At 35.1% G+C, this 19775-nt stretch overlaps 1 protein-coding gene across 10 annotated transcripts in view; it reads left to right on the top strand.

Annotated features, from left to right (window-relative positions):
• Positions 1–19775, top strand: part of PARD3 (par-3 family cell polarity regulator) — a 721872-nt gene that overhangs the window by 323256 nt on the left and 378841 nt on the right. For all 10 annotated transcript variants that reach the window (XM_036761384.1, XM_036761385.1, XM_036761380.1 and 7 more), the window contains exon 4: positions 12473–12651. In XM_036761384.1, the coding sequence (XP_036617279.1) occupies positions 12473–12651 (179 nt within the window). The remainder of the gene's footprint in view (positions 1–12472; positions 12652–19775) is intronic.

Genomic DNA, 19775 nt, shown 5'->3' with positions numbered 1-19775 from the left:
CCTAAGTTAGTTGAATAGTTTTTAGATACAGCATCTGTATTGTGATCTAAAGAGATTATTTCCATATGAATATAGAAATATTTTATAATTCATTAGGATTCATACATGTGCCTATAATATTGGGAATAATCTTTTTTCACCAATAAGGCATTTGGCACTTTCAATTTGTCCTCACGAATATATATTTTATTAGATTGTTGATTATGTCAATGATAATTAATTAGAGAGTGCTTCTTTTGGACATTCCCTTATAAATGACATAGTAGAAACACTGGGACCATTGTATATTCTGATAATCATAGACATTTCAAACTTGATGGGAACTTAATAGAGTTCGTCTTCTTTATCCATCTCAACTCAATGCAAGAATCCTTTCTAGTTAGGGAAAAGTTAGTGATGCAATGGAAAGAGCAACCACAGTCAGAGTAGAAAAGAATTGAGTTCTGAACCTGATACTGCCACTCCCTAATGCTCCCTTTTGGGGTGACATGAACTTGATGCAATAACTACCTACAGTCCTACACAAACAACAGCAGGAACAACATCTGTCAGAGGTGGTCATTTGTCTCTTCATTTTCAGCTTATCCTTGGAAGTGGAATGCTTGTTTTCACTTGTCCAAAGTCATTGTTTTTTACCTCTTTTTTTTTATTCCCCATACTTAGCACAGTGCCTGGCACCTAGCAAGCACTTAATAAGTTCTTATTGACTGACTATAATTAGATAATCAAAAGGTTGAAAGGAACCTCAAAGACAGTCTATTTTAAGCCTGAATAAGAATTCTGTCTCCAAAATACCCACCAAGTGGCTGTCCGTTCTTTCCTTGAAGACCCCTAACAATGAGGAAACCAATACCTACTGAGGCAATCTATTCTGCGTTCAGTTAGTTCTTATTAGCTAGTTTTTTTTTTTTCCATTTTGTGCTCGTGCTAATTCTCAGTAAATGAGACACTGATGAAACGTCAAAGGGATACTGGCGAGAGTGGCCAGAGGGATCCTCTAGGAACTGAGATCTTATTTGACAGTTGACAGAAGGCTATGATAGGCAGCTGCAATTTGGCTCTAGGGAGCCTCAGTTTTGTTGGTTTCTGAGCTTCCAAGCTGTCTTTATTTCTTCTTCAATATACATATATAAAGACTCAGAAGGGAATAATCAAATGGTGTATTTCTTGGAACAAAAAGTAATGTTTAGTAATATAGTTACTTCATATTTGGTGAGGAAAGTAGGCTATCTCAGCTCCTGAATTCTTTATTTGATATTTGACCTGTTGGTGAAATTTGATGAGCTCCAAATTAGTACTCTGCAAGAATGTGTTGATTGATCTCAATGGTCAGCAAGGAATGAATAGAGTTGCACAGAAGACTATTCCTTACTGCTTTCTCTTTTTTATTTTCATGCATTTGACAAATACTTTATTCAAAGAAAAAGAGATATAATGCCATGAATGTCTATTAGGTATAGATTAGATTTTTTTTTTAAAGTATAAAATTTCACATAGTTATAGCCCTGTCCTACAAAGTCTGTTTTCCTTTATGAACTTCCTTTTGTTCTGTCATTTTAAAACATTTTATTGATGGTCTTTTTGTTTTCCTTAAAAACAAATTTTAGTATCATTAACATTACCCTGAATCCATTCCCCCTCTCTAAAAAATTGGAAAACCTACCTTTATCTAGTCAAGCAAAACAAATGGACACATTGACCTTGATTTCAGCTCATCTAGTTCTATTTCATCAAATTCTAACAAACTTTAAGACAGTCTGGTACTCCTGCTTATTTTTGTATCTCTTTTGATGCACACATACATAGGCTACCAACATTCCAGAAGATTCTGTTTGCTTTGATTTTATATGTATCAGGAAAACCATAGGTGATTATTGCATAATAAAGATCTTTTTCTGTCTCCCCCTCATTGTCTCTGCCTCCTTTTTTATCTCTGTCTTTTGCTTATTGCGTATCTTCCTTTGTATCTCTCTTTGTGTCTCTGTGTACCTACTGTGTCTTTCTTTATTTTTCTGTTTCTGTCTTTTTCCTGACTAGATTAGATAATTAAAGTTCATGGCAGAATATAAATTTAATTGGCCCTATTGGTGAAGAAGCTTTATTTATGCACATGCCCACTAACACTTTGGTTTTCTTTCATCTCATTGGATACTAGTCCAGGATAAAATCCAATTTTTTCAAAAAGATGAAACATTATATAGGAGTCAGTAGTACCAAAGGATATTTTTTGTTGTTGTTGATGTGAAGAAATAGCTTTCAAGATTCTAACCTGAAAACAAATAAAAATCCTACATAATCCTAGAATGGCAGAGAGAAGAGTTGAGACTGAATTCTAAAAGCAATAAGTAACAATTGTTACCTTTGAGCAATTGAGGCAGAACCAGAATCCACTTCTTCCAATGACAAGCCACCTCAAGCATTATGCTATGCTGCTTCTGATAAACAAGTTTCCTCACTCATTAAATTAAGATGATTGTCCTAAACTTTGTCTCCTAGATGATGTGAGTAGTACTCCCTTATTTATAACCAAATGATGTTCACTCCTAATTCTGTTTGATTTTTTGATCACTATTGTCGCTGTTCAATAATATTGATGATCCTATAGAATATTGTCTTAACTTAAGAGCTTATGTTTAAAGAGGTATGTTAGTATCCAAATATGGCCGTCAGGTGATAAATAAGTTGTTGTAAGGCACTATAAAAGTGAAGAGGAAAGCATATTTAAATGAATCCCCAATTAATTTCTAAAAATGTCATACTAGCATATGCGCCAACACTCTTGGGGAGTCAGTCTTCTTTTCATGGCTAATTACAACCTTACCCTTCTCCAACCTGCTTCTATAGTCATTCATGGCTGCCTCTCCTAGCTTTTGTACGAGAGCACATATGTTGAAAAATATGAAAGTGCGTGCAAATGCAAGTACATACCCAATTAGCTCCATTTTAGAAGTGCAATTAATACACAGAGCGGCGAAGATTTCTCTAATGAAGTTCAATTGCAGGTGATGTACTCTGTGAGAAAGTGGTAATATCTTCTTGCTTTATATAAAAATTGAATGAATGCAATTGTGTATGAAAAGTAAACATTTTCTTTGGCATAAGGTTTTCAAATTCATGTCATTTTCATTGTCTTTATTTACCTAATTCCACAGAGGTGGTTAGTAAGAAGAGCACATGAGTAGTATGGTTGGATTGTCTGGTGGGTGGGTGGGTGAGTGGGGAGTAGAGGAGAGAGATTTTATGTGTACCATTTCAGCGAAACAGTACTGAAAACATAGCTCACATTTATTTAGAGCTTTTAAGTCTACAAAGCTTTTTGCATATCATCTTATTGGACTCTCATAGCAACCTTGTAGAGATTTGTATTATTTTTATCCCCATTTCATAGATGTTTTGAACTGAGACTAAGAGGAGTCATGTGGTATATACATGGTCCCATAGCTATCATTTTAGGGAAACGGTTTGAACCCAGGTTTTTATGTAATTTATGCAATGTAATTTGCTCTCCACCTCTCTTTCTAAAATGTTCAGCTTTCATGTACCTATTAATCCAAGTCGGTGTTATTGCCATAGAAATAAGAGCAAATACCACCAGAGTTCCAAAGTCAGGGGTAATCACTTCTTAGTATATTTCCTTTGTTTCTTACTAAAGGTTAACTGTCATTGTTTAACTGCTGGGGAAAAAAATCAAAAATAGAAAGCAGTGCTTGTGGAAAAGTAACACCTCCACTTTCTACCTTATCACCACTCTTATTATAGACTGTTAGAGATGTAAACAAATGTTCCTGAGCATCTCCTCATTTCTCCTCATTTTGTACATGAAGGGGCTGGGCCTCTGAGAAAAGAGATGTCTGCTTAAGGTTGTCTTAGTGGACAAAGATTTATATAATGACAGCATGAGTCGAGGCTGGCTTTTTATTTCGGTTAATCTACTTGTCTACCTAGACACAGGTACTATCGGCCCAGCTAGCTGTTCCTTGTTTCTGCTTAAAAACTTATTTTGAAAAAAAAAATCCAAAGGAGAATATTTAGAGATATGACTTGTTCTTGAGAGATTTTTTTTTTCCAAACAATGAATGGTATTGATTACATTACCTTCCCTGCTTATTCCAAAGTAGAGCAGGGTGAATTTCATTTTTCTATCTGTCCATACCTCATTTGCACTAACAAAAATGACATCCTACTCTGGACCATTTTCATTAAAATGACTTTCCGTATTGTGTTTGTGACATTTTGCCAATTAAAATGCATTTTTTAAGCCCACTGAAAATACTGCAATGCTTGTTTTTGTTTTTGTTCTTCTGGCTTTGGCTGTGCCTGTTACCTAGGAAACAGCAATTGGGTTGAATTTTATTTGCTTGCTTGTCAGGCTGTCAGAGTTATGGATAAAGTTCTTAACTGTCAGATTGTGCAAGTGTTCCTTAAAGATAGGGAATATTTCAGCAATCCTAACGTATTCTTCCTCTTCCTATTCTCCAGTAAATAGATTTTGTAAATTCAGAGTCAATCTGGTTGAATTGATTAGAGACTTAGAACAAACCTGGAATGAAGAAAACCTGGGTTCAAATCTCACTTCAGACACATTAATTTTCTAAGGTTGTAAGTTAAAAGAGAAGATACTGGATCTTTGCAGGTGGAGGTCCTCATGCCAAAGAAATAATATATCCAGACCCGACCTGAACCACTCCTAGACTTCCCCATATCCACAAAGTGGGGAAGTATTATATGACTAGATAGGCAGCTAGGTGGCGCCATAGTGCATAAAGCACCAATCCTGAAGTCAGGAAGACAACTTGCTGAGTTTAAATCTAGCCTCAGACACTTACTAGCTGTGTGACCCTGGGCAAGTCACTTAGCTCTGTTTGCCTCATTTCCTCATTTGTAAAATGAGTTGGAGAAAGAAATGACAAACCTCTCCAGTATCTCTGACAAGAAAACCTCAAACGGGATCACGGAGAGTCAAACTTGACTGAAATGACTCCCTGACAAGAAAAAGGACATGGCATGTCATACTAACTGTAGATCCAAAGAGAATACTTTCAATGGGGGCAACATTATTTTGAAACATAATTTTTTTCCTTTAAAAATTAATGGGCTTCTATTCCCATTCCCATTCCTAAAGTATGTCTTTCCACAAAGAAAGGAGGAGAGGAGATATCTTGAGAAAAGAAATCTTTGTGATCTTCTCTGGAGGTGACTTTAGATGTCACGTAGGGCAATTCCTTTCATTTTACAGAGGAAGAAAGTGAAAGCCTGAAAGGTGCAATGATTTGTCCATTGATATAGAAATTAAATGACAGAGCTGAGATTTGAACCCAGCTCTTCTCACTTCACATTTAGATTTTTTTCTTCTGGGGCCAATGTGGCTGTCTTATTAAATAAATGGATAATTAGGTTCATAACTGACCAATTCTAGATCTGTCACCCCCAAATTTCAAAAAGTAGGTGGAGAGAAGTTTATCTAGTGCTGATTTGAGATGGGAATAATGAGGCTTCTTTTAATGATGTCTCTTATCTAACTAAATACATCATGTTAAAGAAGTAATAAACTTTTAAAAATGCATTTTACTGAATTCTGTGTAACTGTTAAGCAGCCCAACTCAAAATATGAGTGATTTATATCATAATCACACATCAAAATCAAGATAACTGAAATTTTATTAAAACTAGTAAGTTTAAGCACATTTCAGATTAATTCTAATAGGCATACAATAATTTAAAAAGAATTTAGAAATCTGAAAAAGTCCTAATTGGACCTGATTGTTTTTGCTAGGAAAAAAAAGTGATTTATTTGAATTAGAGATTTTGTTCAGTTTGTTTTTGGAAACATAACCATAAAGACCTATCCTACTGCCCATGATAATTTAATATTTTTATTTAAACCTCACTTTCCCAGACTTGTTCTTCCCAGACTCGTTCTTGTCTCCTGCCAGCTCTTCTCTTCCTCACCCTGTCACATGTAACCTACAAGTGTTCCTTCACTATATTTGTGTGCCAGAGGTATCAAGCACTCCTTCTGGCCACATCATACCCTACAACACTCCAAAATACTTGCCAGACCAGGTTAAAAGGGAATTGAAATAGTTAACAAAATAAACAAAAATGCAATAGAACATAAATGATGTTAATATGTGGTTTTCTGAGTCAACATGTAGCTGGCAGGGATTCCTATTTATGGTTTCGTTGCCCTGTTTCTGTTTGAATTTGATGTCACTGCAGTACACCTTCTAAAAAAATCCAATTTGTTGGCATGAAACATCAAAATGTTATTCCATAACCAGGAAACAGAAATAATTGGGAGAACTACTGTTGCATGGGTTAGTGGGGAGAAATAATGAAATCCATTGATGATGAAATAATTTTGCTTTATCTAGAAGATAAGGAAAATGTCGATACAACCTTTATGTTTTTTTATAATTTTGGGATAATAAAATATAAGATGTAAACACCTGCCACTAAATAATGTTTATTAACAGACAACATACACAAATTAGTTTGTTGTAGAATTCACACCAAAAGGGAGAAACAAAGAATGAGAGGTGGCTACTGACATTTTTTACAGCTTCCTCTTTTCCCCAACCCCTTAAAACTGTAGAGATAGATTGCAGGGGCTAGCAGAAGAACCATGTTTATTTTGAGAAATAAAATAGAATAATAGCATCCTAGTGCTTAAAGGGCAATTTACAGACATCATCACCCCAAAAAGACACAAGAAGGACAAAGCCATTTAGCAAATAAAAAGGGAAATGAAATTTGTCTTGATGTCGACAAAGGGAATAAAGGAAAAGAATATTAATACCTAGAAGCTAATGAAAGCTATCTCTGTATAAAGTACTGTAGATGTTGATGATTAAGCCGATAAAGTAATAATTATAAAAATTAAATATATGCAAATTAAGGGGTCTGGGTAATGTGCTTCTTAGCTTCTTGGGGGAATTAGCTAATGAGCTTACTGAACTGGCACTCAGTTGTAAAAAGGGATAGAGTACCCATTAAATACCAGAGCTGTAGGAAAAGAAAATGGTTATGAAGTGCTAGATTGGCACTATTCCAGAAATTGAACTTCAATCCCTAATATGCTTTTGAAGACAAATATTAAAGGCGATTTAATAAGCATGCATGATATCCTACATGTGTTCAATAAGCAATGCACATGCAAGAAAAAGAAATCATAATGTTGAGGTTGAGGTGGATTGCTTTAAAAATTTAATTACATGACTGTTGAGTCAAAAGGATGAAGTATGTAATGTATGAAGGATGTGATGCAGCGCACTGCAAAAATAATGGGAGGAACAATTACTGTTGAAGGAACTAACAGCAGACTAAAAGACAATAAAGCAAATATTTTGGTAAAAATGAGAAGTTGCTGTGGCTTTCCACTGGCAAAGACTTTTGTATTTAGTCAGGCCCACAAACCCCAATGGGAAACAATAACTCACATTCACTATATTGATACCCATACATTGCAGGGTAATCTACCGATTCATCACTAGAAAATAACCAATGCTAAAAATGAAAGGATATCAAAGAGGATGCCATGGTTATTGTTATCATCAGAGAATTGAGGAAGCAGGACAGATTTGGACATAGATTCATGAATTCCTGTGTTCAAATCCAGCCTCAGGTCCTTACTAGTTGTGTGGCCCTTGGCAAGTCACATTTGTCAGTTTGCTTATCTACAAAATTGGGAAGAGCAATAGCACCTACCTCTACTGGGTTGTTGTGAAAATAAACTGACAATATTTGTTATGCTTTGTAAAGCATAAAGTGCTATATGAATGCTAGCTATTTATTCTTACTTTCTCCTCTCCTATTTTTGCTTAGTCAATTGTATTGGCTAGTGATTCTGTCCCAGGGAATAGTTTTAGCAATACTTTTGTGGGAGTCTGCAAACTGCTCTTATAATTTTCATTTTGGTGGGAAAATTTAAACCAGTGAAGTATGGAGATACAAAACTCTTAAGAGAAACAAAGTATACGAAAAAATGCCTTCTCTTTAGACTGCGTTGTACGGTGGCATAGACAGATGGTAGAGTGTATTTTGCTGGTGTATCTGTATTGGGCAGGCATTGTAAATAGATGATAAGCTGAGCCCAACATTTTAAAAATGGAAAGTAGGTGGATATCTCAGGGAAATTTCAAAGCTCTTTAATGAACCCAAAATTTTCACTGAAACAGAGGTCCAACTTTTTAATAGCCTTCTTCTGGTGAGTTGTGAAGCACTGCAATCTTGGGGAATCATTGAAGTTGAGAATCACCTAAGAGGCAATGGAGAGGAGGATTGTAGGGCTAACTATGTAACATGTAACACATAACAGTTTGAAGAATTATAGAGGAGAAGTGGTCTAAAAAATTCATCAACAAAAGAATAATAGAAAAAAGGTGATCACCCAGTGAAAGAGGGATGAGCTATTCATAGCTTGCTTCCTCCACAAATACTCTTGAGATATCAAAAGAATGTGAGGAAGACTCCCAGTGTGCCTGGTTAAACCTCTGTGGTGATCTTATGATGAATGTGGGCTTTATCTGTATGTCTGGAGGCAACATCCACCTTGACGAGTTTGCAGATCCATTGGAGTTAGAAATATATGTTATTTCTAATATGATATTTTATAAATGGACTAGATTTGAGGCCACCCAATACAAACTTCTCCTTATACAGAAAACAGACCTATAGCAGGCAAATAGTTCTTACTGTCTCTTACAACTCTTTAGTGTCTATTCTAGAATTAGACCCAGGTCTTCTGACTCAGAGGAAATTACCAGTCACCAACATAAGTCATGTAGAATATGAACCAATATGACTATCTTAGTGTATGTTTTGAAATATTTCCTCATGCTTGACTCTGCCTTTATAAAAACAACCAACAATCAAATAAAATAATCATCAGATTCAGAGATAGATATTGGGAGAGCAATTGGCTAAAATACTCATTGCTGTAATCTTAAATAATAAATAAATATTAAATAGTATGAAAAGTTCTAGTTTTACTTCTTAATTTGTGGGGGAGTAGATTTGGGCTATTTAACAGTCAAAATGTGCACATCAGTTATTTAATTCTTTTTCTAATTCATGCTACAACTTATTTAACAAGCATTTTACCTGCAGAGGCAAATCAATATTTACAGTACATTAGTACCACAGAGAATTTGAAGTCTTGTGATTAGGGTTTATTGCTGTTTTATCTACTCTTCAAAGTAAGCACAGACATCAAACACCCTCAGCTGTCATCCTGGATTCAGTGACATTGCTCTAGTCCCATGTGTGCTTTATCTAGAGGTTTAATTATTGAACATGCTTGTCTTTGTATTTTGTTTTAATATTTCAGGGGACATACTTTGGAAATCTATATATTAAATAAATCAAAGGATTCTTGCTAAGAATATTCAATTGGTGCATATCTTTAAATCTAGTGAGATGCATTTGCTCTTCTAATTCTCAGATTGCTAGGAAGTCAATTTTCATTATTATAGAGGTCATGAGACTACTCTCATAAATATCTTTCACCTTGACTTCTCTTACAACAGTGGGTTGGCAAATTATACACAGGTAAGAACACCTTATTCTGGTATAGAAATGGCTTCATTTGTGCAACCTTTTGTATATGTCAGACACAGTTGTGCCTCATGACTCATTTTGTTGATAAGGTCAAGAAATTAATAGTAACCCCTCACTTGAGATGGCCTTCAAGCCTATGCTGAAAGACATCATGCTGTCTTTGGATACTGTTGTCCATTAAATAGGAGTGGCAAGTCCTAAAGGCTTTGCTGTGCTTTTGTATTAACTAAAACTCAATTTTGAGAGGTAAGAGTTGTGTTATAGTATAACACTGGTTCTGGAGTCAGTTCAAATACTACCTTTGTGACCTTCAAGTCAATTCACAAAATCACGGACTTTGAGGGTTTTTTTTTTCCCCCAGTTCAATTAACATTCATTAAAAGCCTGCTATATGCCAGGTATCATACTAAGTGCTGGGGACACAAATAATATCTGTAGATTCAAAATCAAGCATAGCTGCTAACGGAAAATCGAGTTACTGTAAAGTTATACAAATTCAAATCCCTGTGTAAAGGGAGGCTTTGAGCAGAGTTTATTGCTCTACCTACCTGCTAGCCCCCCCAGTCATAGGGCAGAGACTACTAAGGGAGTTTTGAAAGCAAACTCAGTGGTCATAGAAGTCCATATACAAAGTGAATCCCCACTATAAAATACCAGCTAAGCGGTTGTCTGTATCTGAAAACCACAGGGAAGGAGAACCCCAACCCCCTTGTTGGTCAACCTATTCCACTTTTGAATAGCTCTAATTGTTAAGAAGTTTTTACTGACATCAAATTTAAATTTGTTTCTTTATAACTTCCACTCACTTCCTTGGTTCTGCCTTCTTGGTCAGAACAACTAAGTTCATACCCTTCTCCAGATGTGCATTCTTCAATCCTTCTTGTGGCCAATTCTGCACCTGATCCCCCATATTCTCCTGTATTTAGTGCACTATATTGCCAAGAAATTTTAGAGTTAAAAATGAGACTGAATTGGTCTTTTTACCTGTATTCAACTTCTGGTTAGCAATGAGTAGATTTAATTGCTTTGGAAATTATAGTCACGTTTAGCCTGCTAAACGTGTTCATGCTAGGTATTCACAACTCAGAATTAGGTGTGTTAGATCTTCTGCTCTGCACCTTTTCCAATGGAAGATGAATAATTATTTTCTAAGCTGCACCGCTTAGTCTGCACCCACTTGTGGGCAAACAAATCCAAGAGAATCATATCTGCTGCTTGAATTTGTCCTGGGGCTGAAATCCTATATTAATATGGTCACTTTATTATGCTCTCTGGCTAGCGCTGCTGGTGGGTACAGCTGTGTCCTTTGTTATTCATATCTCCAGGGGTCTGACCAAGCTTCTGTTTGTTAAGCTTACTGTCTCTAGGATATGAGGCGCCTTATTTCTCTATGCCTTTACTGCACAGGAGAGTTCTCAAAAACCCTTTAATATGAAAACAAAGATACAATAACATGTTGCTATTGTGCCTGCTCACAAATGTACTTATGCATTTTCATTTATGAGTTTCAGTTAGACCAACTTATTATACTATCATAGAGGAATTAATTTATCTTTCATGACATTTCATTTTTACAAAGTATTCATAGTCAAACTTACTTCTGCCTTGAAATATTTGGTGTGATAGAATCTCTTTCAACTCTGCTATCCTATGATTCTTAAAGCATAATTAATACAATTATCCCATTTAAAGAAACAAGGAAAAAACAACCCAGGATAATAATTTACGTTTGTAGAACTCATTTCCTTTGAAGAGCCCCAAATGAGCTGAGTTTAGTGATATGTGAAGGCTGTTTATTAAGCTTTTTTCCCTAAGCTTTTAGTGAGGAAAAGGGAAAAAAATCCATTAGGCATGCCAAACTGAATCTTCTATTTTATCTAAAGATAATATGATAAATTAGATATATCTATATTAAGATATAAAATTTGTGTACACTCTTTATAAATGTAACTTAGGTTTATTTGCAGGTTGATTTATTTGATATTGTTTTTTGTCTGTGTTTCCTTTTTTCTTATTCTTATTTCATTGGTTTTGGTCTTTCCCTGAGTTTTTATGATGGCAGAATCTAGTTATCGGAGATAATCCAGGTTTGTCTGAGTCAGTTTGGCCATAATTACAAGAACAAGCTTTGATACAGAAGCCTTTATTCAGGTGCAAGCAACATTGAATGTTCTAATGTGTTGGCCATTGCACATATTCACACGTATGTTGACAAAAAGCACAGTATGAATTTCTTTTTTTTAAAGGTAGTGCCCATGTAAATATCATATGCATATGAGTTATTGCTTTTCAACCCATGCTGTGAACTTCTAGGAATTTTTTTTGTGGTTATGATATTCCAACTTCTAGAAGCTTTTTGAATATAAATATATAGCCATTAGTTCTCCACTTATTTGGCATTACCAGGAAGTGACCTGTTCTATCAGTTTTCAAGTATGGGGCTAATGTTGTAGTTAATGTCCTTCTTCTGATAACCAGTCTAATTAATTTCACAGAGCTTTATCACCAGATTGGGCACAGAAAAATGTATTTGAGATGTAAGTAGGCATACCAACTTTCTACATAGTGGTGGTAGAGTTTGCAGTCTACATTCGCAGAAGGTGCCCTTACATTGATTAAATTATAGACACTTCATAGAAGTTCTTCTATAGAAGTTATGTGCATGTAATCAGAAATATTGGGTTTAAAACTTTTTATAGTGATACACTAAACTTAACGAACATGAGAGAGTATCATAGCTATGAAATATTAATTTGTCTTCAACCATAGAATATAAGCAAGTGAAGGAAAGGCTCCTTAGTATCACATCCCTTCAGTAAACTATTGTAATAGAGTTTTTTATTCATGTATCCTTTAAAATAAACTTTACACTGGTGTCATTTTTAAAAGAAAACATACATATCTATAATTTCAGATATGCCTCTTCATGTACGACGAAGCAGTGACCCTGCATTAATTGGCCTTGCAACCTCTGTCAGCGATAATAATTTTTCTTCTGAAGAGCCATCACGGAAAAACCCCACACGGTGGTCCACAACAGCTGGCTTCCTCAAGCAAAATACTTCTGGGAGTCCTAATACTCGTAATCGGAAGGTAAATACTGTATTGTTTTTATTGTGCTAATCAAGCTTTCCTCTTGGATATTCATATTTGATCTGTGGCTTTAACCTTTGAATAAGTCCTACTCTTCATTTTCATCAAGGTCTTTTTTCCCCAAAAGTCTTTATTTCATATTATTAAAAAAAAGATTATTTATAAGTTGCAGCAGTTATATTACTTTGCATAATGATGTTTTGTTTTAATGTTATCAGTTCAATTCAACTAACATTTATTTAGTGCCTACTGTATACAGAGCATGGAAATTGGGACTGAGAGAGAAACAGAATTGAGTGAAGACAATTTCAGCTCTTATGGAGCTTGTGTCAAATAAGGAACTAATATAGGGAATGATAGCATAGGATTGATACATTGGAGATGTGGGAGACCAGCAACCTGTGAAATCAAGATAGGAAAAAGAATACTACTATGGGAAGGATCTAGGATGTCTTCACAGGTGATGTTGCATTCGAATTGACGTTTACATGAATTTACTAGGTAAAGAAATTTTGGGAACTACAGATAACAGTATGAGCAAAGATAAGGAAGAAAGAAAGTGCCCAGATAGAGTGGTTTGTTTGCCTGCAGCATAGTGAATATGGCAGAGTCATATAAACGGAAAATGGTGCCAGATTGTGGAGGGCTTTAAGTGTGAGGAAAAGGAGCATAAATATAGCTTGTTATGCAAACTTTGTATCTGTATATAATGAAAGAAGTGTATGAGCACATTTTTTGGGCATTTCTTTTCAAGAGTGCTCTGGAATTGTTTAGTTCTCTCATAGTTTACCTATGGTTTAGTGTCATCAGAGCACATAAATTCAATTCTTAGTTTTATCAACTGTGTCCTTCTGCAAGTCACTTAATAGCCTTGTGACTCATATTTGTTTTCAGTAAAATGTGGTTAATGATTGTACAATATACCTTAGAGTTGTAAGGCACAAGTGACAGAATGTATATGAGATTTTTGCAAGCTATATTGATGGCTGCTTTTACTAGTTTTATTAGTTGAGTCATTTGTCACTTAAGTGTATATGTACCATGAAGGTTCACATTTACTAGCTGGGAGACCCTGAGCTTAATCACCCTTTGCCTCAGTTTTTTCATCTGCAAAATAGAGAGAGTAATAGAACCCACCTTCCAGGGTTTTTGTGAGGATGAAGTGACATATTTGGAATTGGAAAGTGCTTAGCATAGTGCTCGGCGCATAGTGAGCACTATAAAAATGTTAGCTATTATCATTATTATACAAAGAGACATAAAATCTACTTAATTGCCATATTAATTTGATATTAGACTTATTCTGGGCATATTTGCAAAAAAAGTGTACATTCTTATTGCTTACTTGGTTTGTCATACAAGCATGCAACATGTGAATCTTTCAAGGGAAGGGATAAATCTAAGAGAATGGCTATGAGAAATTTGAACACCACAGCAGATTATTTTTATCTGGAGAAAGTTCAGAGGGAGAGAACTATTATGGCTTAGTGAATAGAATAGTGTAGTAGATTTTAGGCGGGAATAAGTTCAAACAGTGCCCCCTCATTCTTGTAATGTGACTGGATACAAATCACTTAACCTTTTCTTATCACTTAGCACCTAAATTCGTAGATGGGGTTATGCTTGTAATTGGTGGAAAAAATTTACATAAGGATGAAATCATAGTTCCTGGTCATATGAATGAATGAATAAAGAATTTTTAAAGTGCTTACTATGTGAAAAGTATGCATTTACATATATGGCTGGGAAAAGTCTTATGTTCGTACATGCAACTGAAGCATGCTATAGAGAAATTTCAATAGATAGCAAAGCTACATTTTTCTTAATAGTTTTAGTTTGTCAACGGGCTCTTCAGACATTGGAAAGAAGTTATGATTGTTCAGTATACTTTATTCTGAGTTCAAACCTTAAAGAATTTCATTAAATAGGTATATACAACTATAAATTTCCCAGTCTGTGGGAAATTTCTGAAATGTGAAAAAAACAAAACAAAACCTTGGTTCTTGATGTTGTTTTAAAGTGATTTCAGTACATGATAATATTTTAAATATTTTCACGATTAAATTTTAGCTAATTGGCAATTTACCAATGGTGTTTTGTTTTATAATTAGTGAAGAATGTAAAAAATGGTCCAAGGATTTAGAGCTGGAAGAGATCTTATAGGTAATCTAACCCAACTCTTTCATTGGCTACCAAGGTATCTGAATGAAATGATTTATCCTAGTTATACAACTGCTAAGTAGCAAAGGGAGGGATTTAAAACCAGATCACATGAGTCTCCAAATCTAGAGTTCTTTCCTCTAAACCGGTGGAATCAAATGCTCATAGAAATGGATGCCTTACAAACTGTATATTGACTTAGAAAACTACAAATTAACTTTACCTATGATATGCTTTATTTGCATATAATTTGTTAAACATTTCCCAATTATATTTTAATTCAGGCGTTTGACTCCTTTGATTTATACCATACCATCCCCCAAACTTTTTGAATTTGAAATCACCAACCTTTTGATTAGTGAAGTGGAGACAGTTTTACCATAGATACATTACGTTAGGTGACCATTTAATATGAAAATAAAAAAACAAACTTCTAAAGTATTTATTCAAAACCTATTCTGGTTCTCACTAGCACATTTTATTCTTTTATATTATTTCAATTCCTTTTGTGGATTTTAAGAGCAGCTTAGTTCTATTATGGAAGTTGATGCACATGTGTATACACTTAGACACATACATATATTCTTAAATAAAACACTTTTTACAATGAGTCTTTTCTTTAGAAAGTTTCTTATTCTTTATTCTTTTCACTTATTGATTTATTAAGCCTACCAGACCAATACACCCTATCATCTGAATTTGGCTATAAACTTTTAAAAATATAACTTTAAATGATCACTTTCACTATTGCTTTATATTTAGTAATAAAAAGATATTCTTCCTGCCTGTTCAGTATTCATATACTATCTTCTCAGGGAATCACATTTGCTGATAAGGCATAAGGCATTAAACTTTTTTATTCCCGTGGAGGACATAGTGTGTCACTTCCCTTTAGAGCCCTTTTTTTCTTTGCTCAAGTGTTCTATAATCAAGAAAATAAACTAAATTATCCTAAAGGTCCTATACCCCTGCTATTTCTTTTTTTACCACAATAACTTGAGGGATCTTGAATAACTTATGAACTTAATTGCATTATCTATTTTGAAGTTGAAGAAAGAATCTTGGAATAATTATTGGACTTGGTTTAAATGTTCCTTGTCATTACCCTTTATTGACATGTATTCATGTAGTACTACCTTATTTAAGTACTTGTGTTCATTCATTAAACATTTACAAAGTTCCTGTAATGTTTAGTGGACTGTACTAAGGCCTGGTGGAGCTACAGAGTTCAATAAGAAATATATGTCCTCAAGAAGTTATATCGTTTTTCAGGGTGGTAAATTGTATATGATGAATATATGAGAGAAATACAAATATCACTATAAATGAAGTCAGAAGATCAGTGGAGGTTTCATGGAAGGGAGACTGGCATTTCAGATGGGTGTTGTAGTAGGGTGGTAGAATTTCAGGAAGTAGGGCTGGGGATGCATTTCATGCTTAAGTTTAGGCATAATCAAAGACACATAAACAAGCAGGCACCTGAAATGTTGGTATGTGTCTCTGTGTCAGGGGAATCGAGACAATGAATTGTCTAGGTTGGCTGGAAGGTAGGCTGATTGTATGAGGCAGAGTTTTCTTAGTGAAGGCTGGAAAGATAATCTGGAGCCAGACTATCAGCCATTCGATAAGTATTAAGTTCTTAGTATGTCCTAGGTACTATGTTAGACACTAGAAATACAAGTATAAGGAATGACACAATCTCTGCTTTAAAAAAAAAAACAACAGAATTTTCTCATTGGAGAGAAAAAAGGTACGTTTATAAGTATATGGGCATGTAGTAATATGCGTAGGAAGCAAATGCAAATTTAGACAAAGTAGTTCAATATGAGGTAGTTTGGGAATGAAGATACTAGCATTTGGGTGGGTGGGTGCTGAAGATAGCATTTGAACTGAGTCTTAATAGTACTTAGGGACTCTCCAAGCCACAAGTAAGGAGCGACTACATTCCAGGTGTGTGGGATGACCATTGCAATGGTATAAATATAAGAGACTCAGTGCCAAGTGTGAGGAACAGACAGAAGGCCCGTTTGGCTAGACCACAGATTGTGGGAAGGAAAGTATTATCCATTTTGTCTGGAAAGGAAGTTTGGAACCAGGTATTGTAGAGCCTTAAAAGCTAGACAGATGAGTTTATGTTTCATGCTAGATGCAGAAGGACACCACTGTAACTGACCAAGACACACAATCAGATCTGCCAATAAGGAAAATTACTTTGCAACAATGTGTAGGGTGGGCTAGAGTAGATAGAGACCTGAGGCAGGGATGTCATTTAGGAGGTTATTGCAACAAAGGAAGTGAAAGGTTATGAATAGAGAGATTGGTTGCAAGAGATAATGTGAAAGTAGAAATGGTAAGATTTGGTAGCTGATAAAATAATCGGGAGAATGAGTGAGGAATTTGGGATAATGCCAAGATTACAAACCTGGGAGACTATAGAGATAGTATTGCAATAGTAAATTCTGTCGTAGGCATAAGTTTAAGATGTCCCCAGGACTTTGAGTTTTAAATGTCCAAGTCAATTGGTGATATGAGGCTGAGGCTCAAGGGAGAGACTGTAGATGGACACATAGATCTATGGTCATCAGCACAGAGATGATATTTAAACACGTGGGAGATGATGCTACTAATAACAGGCATATAGAATGAGAGAAGAGAGCTTTAGACAGGTGAAAATCTGTTCATGAAAAGCAATTTATTTTAATCAAAAAAGAAAATCAAAAGATAATAGAGTTACATATTTGGACGAAACTTTGTCATCTAGTCCAGCCTTTTTTTCTGACTATGTATTGAGATATATTAGAATACTCACGCTTCAAAGACATATTGAAAATGAACTCTTCTTACTCAAAGTGTAGGCAGGCTGCTCATTAAATGAGATGCTCCAAAGAACATCAAAACCTACTTGACCTTGGCATTGCACCATCCAGTCAATGACTAGGTAGTCCGTAAGAATATGAGCATGTCAAGTCATGATATCTTTTCATTTGCTATTTCTTGAAAAAAAAAGAAGTGTTTGCTACATTTCAGAATTCCTGACTCTGTTTGATAATGCTAATGATGCTTCAGAGCTGTTCTTCCCCTTTTAAAAGAGACCAGCAGAGTGTAAACTTTAAAGAAAATGGTGATAAGAGAAATTTTTATGTTACCTGACCACCTGATAGTCTCCATTCCTTCACTTCAGCTTCAGCATACATTTAGCATCTAGTTAAAAGACTTACTCTTACTAAAGGTTTTCCATGTAATCAAAATTTCATCCAGGGGAAAAAGATTTCTATCAATCTGAATATTTTCAATGATCTTTACCACTTCTTTGGTCAACCTCATTACGGCAATGTCACTGTAAATGAAGAGAGGCAGTTTGGTAGGTGGGGAGTCTTTAAGCCATTCTTTTAAAAAGGAAAGACTCAAAACACTAATCAAATGCAGCTTACTGTGAAGTTCCAAGGTGAAAACCTTTGCTTATGTCATTTGGTCTTGTGTATATATGAGAACATGGTCAGGCACAGAGTCCTTTCAGTTAAATGATAAATATTACTTTTATTATTGTGTGTATTTTAAGGTACAATTGTGCAGAATTTGTATAGAAAAAATTTACCCCACCAATGACATTTTGACTAGCTGCCAAGAGGAACACAAATTTGGATAGGGAAAGTGTCTGGAAAAAAAAAAGTGCTTTGGATTCCTTTCATTCTTTTTCTTTCTTCTTCTTCTTTTTTCCTTTTTTTACAGACCTTGGAATGTTTCTTACCCCCTGGGTTTATTATTTCTGTTTTCCTTTGTTTCTTGGCATGTTTAATGTCTTACCAGTACCCTTGATACATACAAGCACTTGGCAGAGACACTCTCCTAATTAAGTCTTTGTTGCTTCCTTCTCCATTCCATTAGAGAGTCTGTTGCCTTATTTTTCCCCATCTAGCAATGTTTTTGGTAAAATAAAAAAATATATATATGACAAAACTGACTCAAACCTACATAGTTTTGAAATTTCCTTCCTTTCTCTCCCAGGTCGTATGTAAAGCATTTAAACTGTTATAGTCTTGAATGGGGGTCCTTCAGAAATAGTTTAAATAACATCTGCCTTTTGCAAGCATTGTACTAGACATTATAGGTAATCCAGAAGAAGTACAACACATGATTCCTATCTTCTTGGATTTATAAGCTAGATGACATTTCATAATTGAATTTATATCCAACAATAGGATGGAGGTTTCATTTGAGATAACTTTCCTGTTTTTCCTAAAAACAGTTTGTGCTATATTTGCAAAATACAGTCTTAAGAAATGATGATTCCAAACCTGCTTGCATTTTTGACATGCTATAATTGATCCTATGTCTTCAGCCAAAACCAGGGGATAGGCAACATAGCTGCCATGGGCAGTGAGGGCTTGAATACTCCAAAAGCCCAACAGTGGGGGCCTTTTTAATAGTGCTTTTTATATATGTACATATATTTTTTTTTAAATTTAAATTTATTTATTTAACATATTTGGTTTTCAGCATTGATTTTCACAACAGTTTGAATTACAAATTTTCTCCCCATTTCTACCCTCCTCCCCACTCCAAGATGGCTTATATTCCGGTTGCCCTGTTCCCCATTCAGCCCTCCCCTCTATCTCCCCCCCTCCCCTCTCATCCCCTTTTCCCTTCCTTTCTTGTAGGGCAAGATAAATTTCTATGCCCCATTGCCTGTGTATCTTATTTTTTACTTGCATGCAAAAACTTTTTTTGTTTTTGAACATCTGATTTTAAAACTTTGAGTTCCAAGTTCTCTCCCCTCTTCCCTTCCCAGCCACCCTCCCTAAGAAGTCGAGCAATTCAACCTAGGACACACATGTATCATTATGTATAACCCTTCCACAATACTCATGTTGTGAAAGGCTAACTACATTTTGCTTCTTCCCAACCCATTCTGCTTTATTGAATTTTCTCCCTTGACCCTGTCCGCTTTCCAAAGTGTTTGTTTT

The sequence above is a fragment of the Trichosurus vulpecula genome, chromosome 5 (assembly GCF_011100635.1).
Source record: "Trichosurus vulpecula isolate mTriVul1 chromosome 5, mTriVul1.pri, whole genome shotgun sequence".
Taxonomy (NCBI): domain Eukaryota; kingdom Metazoa; phylum Chordata; class Mammalia; order Diprotodontia; family Phalangeridae; genus Trichosurus; species Trichosurus vulpecula.
The sequence above is the reverse complement of the archived record's forward strand: the minus strand, read 5'-3'. Positions and strand labels throughout refer to the sequence as shown.